Below are 1,603 nucleotides of genomic sequence, written 5' to 3'. Positions count from 1 at the left end.
GCCGGGGACAGCCGGCAGGCACAGAGCCCGGCCCTCCCCGCCTCCACCTGTAACCCCACCCCTTCCGGCCGTAACTCCCACCCCTTCCGGCAGATGCCCCTCCTCAGCTGCAGCCTTCTCCATGGCCACCACCAGCTGCGTCTGGCCCACCTGGTGCTGAGCGCCGTCACCATGGGCTACGTCTGGCAGGAGGGAGAGAGGCAGCCTGCGGAGGTAAGGGGTGCAGGCCTGGGAATGGGGTGCCTTGTTCTTTTCCTGGATATCCGGTAAAGGAAAGGTGAAGAGCCCATTTAATTACTTTTCTTTAAAAACAATGTGTATTTTTAAATTATAATTATTCAGTCATATTAATGTATAGATCACTGTGCCCTACCTGCGAATATGTCCTGCTTTGATCATATACACCTACAATCCTGTCTCAGCCTTTCCTCTTCTCTTCCTCCCTTTTCTCCTTTCCTTAAAGTCCCTCTTCTAGTTTGAGGTCATCTTTGTTGTTGTTTTTAACATTTTCACATGTGAGAGAAAACTTGTGATCCTTATCTTTCTGTGGCTAATTTTGCTTAACCTGATGCCCTCCAGTTCCAACCATTTTCTTGAAAATCATATGATTTCATTCTTTATGGCTGAGTAATACTCCATCATGAAAAAAAATATATATATATACTGTATTTTCTCTACCCATTCATCTAGGGTAGTTCCATACCTTGGCTCAGGGGATGGTGCCACAATAAATATGAGGATACAGCTATCTGTCTTGTGTTCTGGCTTTATTTCCTTTTGATCATGTGGTAGTTCTGTTTTTCCGATGTTTAAGGAACTCCCACATTGGTTTCCATGGTGACTGCACCAAGTTACCTTCCCACCACCCATGTACACTGGTTCCTTTATCGGCAATCCCTGCCAGGATTTATTTTATTTTTTATAGTAGCCATTCTGACTAGGGTGGGGTGAAACCTCAATAAAAATTTCGTTGGCATTTCCCAGATGGCTAAAATATTGAGCATTCTTTTCATATATTTATTGGCCATTTGTGTCTCTTATTGTGAGACTCATCTGCCCATTTTAGTGAATAAATCCCTTGTAAAAGGCCCATTTCAATGAAGAATTCTTTTCTTTCCCTACGAAGAAGAGCATGTTGTCATTTACCACTCATCATTACTTGCTTAATACTGCTTTCTTCTAAACCAATTATTAGCCTATCTCTTAATTATTTATTCAAGTCACTTCTGACTCTGTGCAATGTTTTACAGTTTCAACCTACACTTTGGAACTGAATTTCCTGACTCACCATCCACTGTGTAAATAAAAAATCCTTTCCGATCGTGTAAGTGTAGCTTTCCCAGAGGACGTGACCCTCACCCGTGAACTCCTAGTTCAGTGAGCAGCCACCCTGTGTCTGCCCATCTGCCCCTCACTCACCCTGTCACCCGGGAGGGAGGACAGAGCCACAGCTCACGTACACATGTGTCTAATACAGAACAGTCTGAAATCTCAGCACAATATTCCAGGGAGTTCCCTGCACTATCTCTTCCCTAGGACAGTGGTGGGGCGTGTCTGTCACGTCACTGTGATACAGGGCGGTTTTTTTTTTTTTTTTTTTTTT

At 44.1% G+C, this 1,603-nt stretch overlaps 1 protein-coding gene across 5 annotated transcripts in view; it reads left to right on the top strand.

Moving 5' to 3' along the window:
• Positions 1-1,603, top strand: part of Ido2 (indoleamine 2,3-dioxygenase 2) — a 43,987-nt gene that overhangs the window by 14,475 nt on the left and 27,909 nt on the right. For all 5 annotated transcript variants that reach the window (XM_010617145.2, XM_010617140.2, XM_010617142.2 and 2 more), the window contains exon 3: positions 94-213. In XM_010617145.2, the coding sequence (XP_010615447.1) occupies positions 94-213 (120 nt within the window). The remainder of the gene's footprint in view (positions 1-93; positions 214-1,603) is intronic.

This window comes from Fukomys damarensis, unplaced genomic scaffold, assembly GCF_012274545.1.
Source record: "Fukomys damarensis isolate Sample0158 unplaced genomic scaffold, DMR_v1.0_HiC HiC_scaffold_18, whole genome shotgun sequence".
Classification (NCBI taxonomy): domain Eukaryota; kingdom Metazoa; phylum Chordata; class Mammalia; order Rodentia; family Bathyergidae; genus Fukomys; species Fukomys damarensis.
Note: the sequence above shows the minus strand (reverse complement) of the source record. Positions and strands in the feature narration are given on the sequence as shown.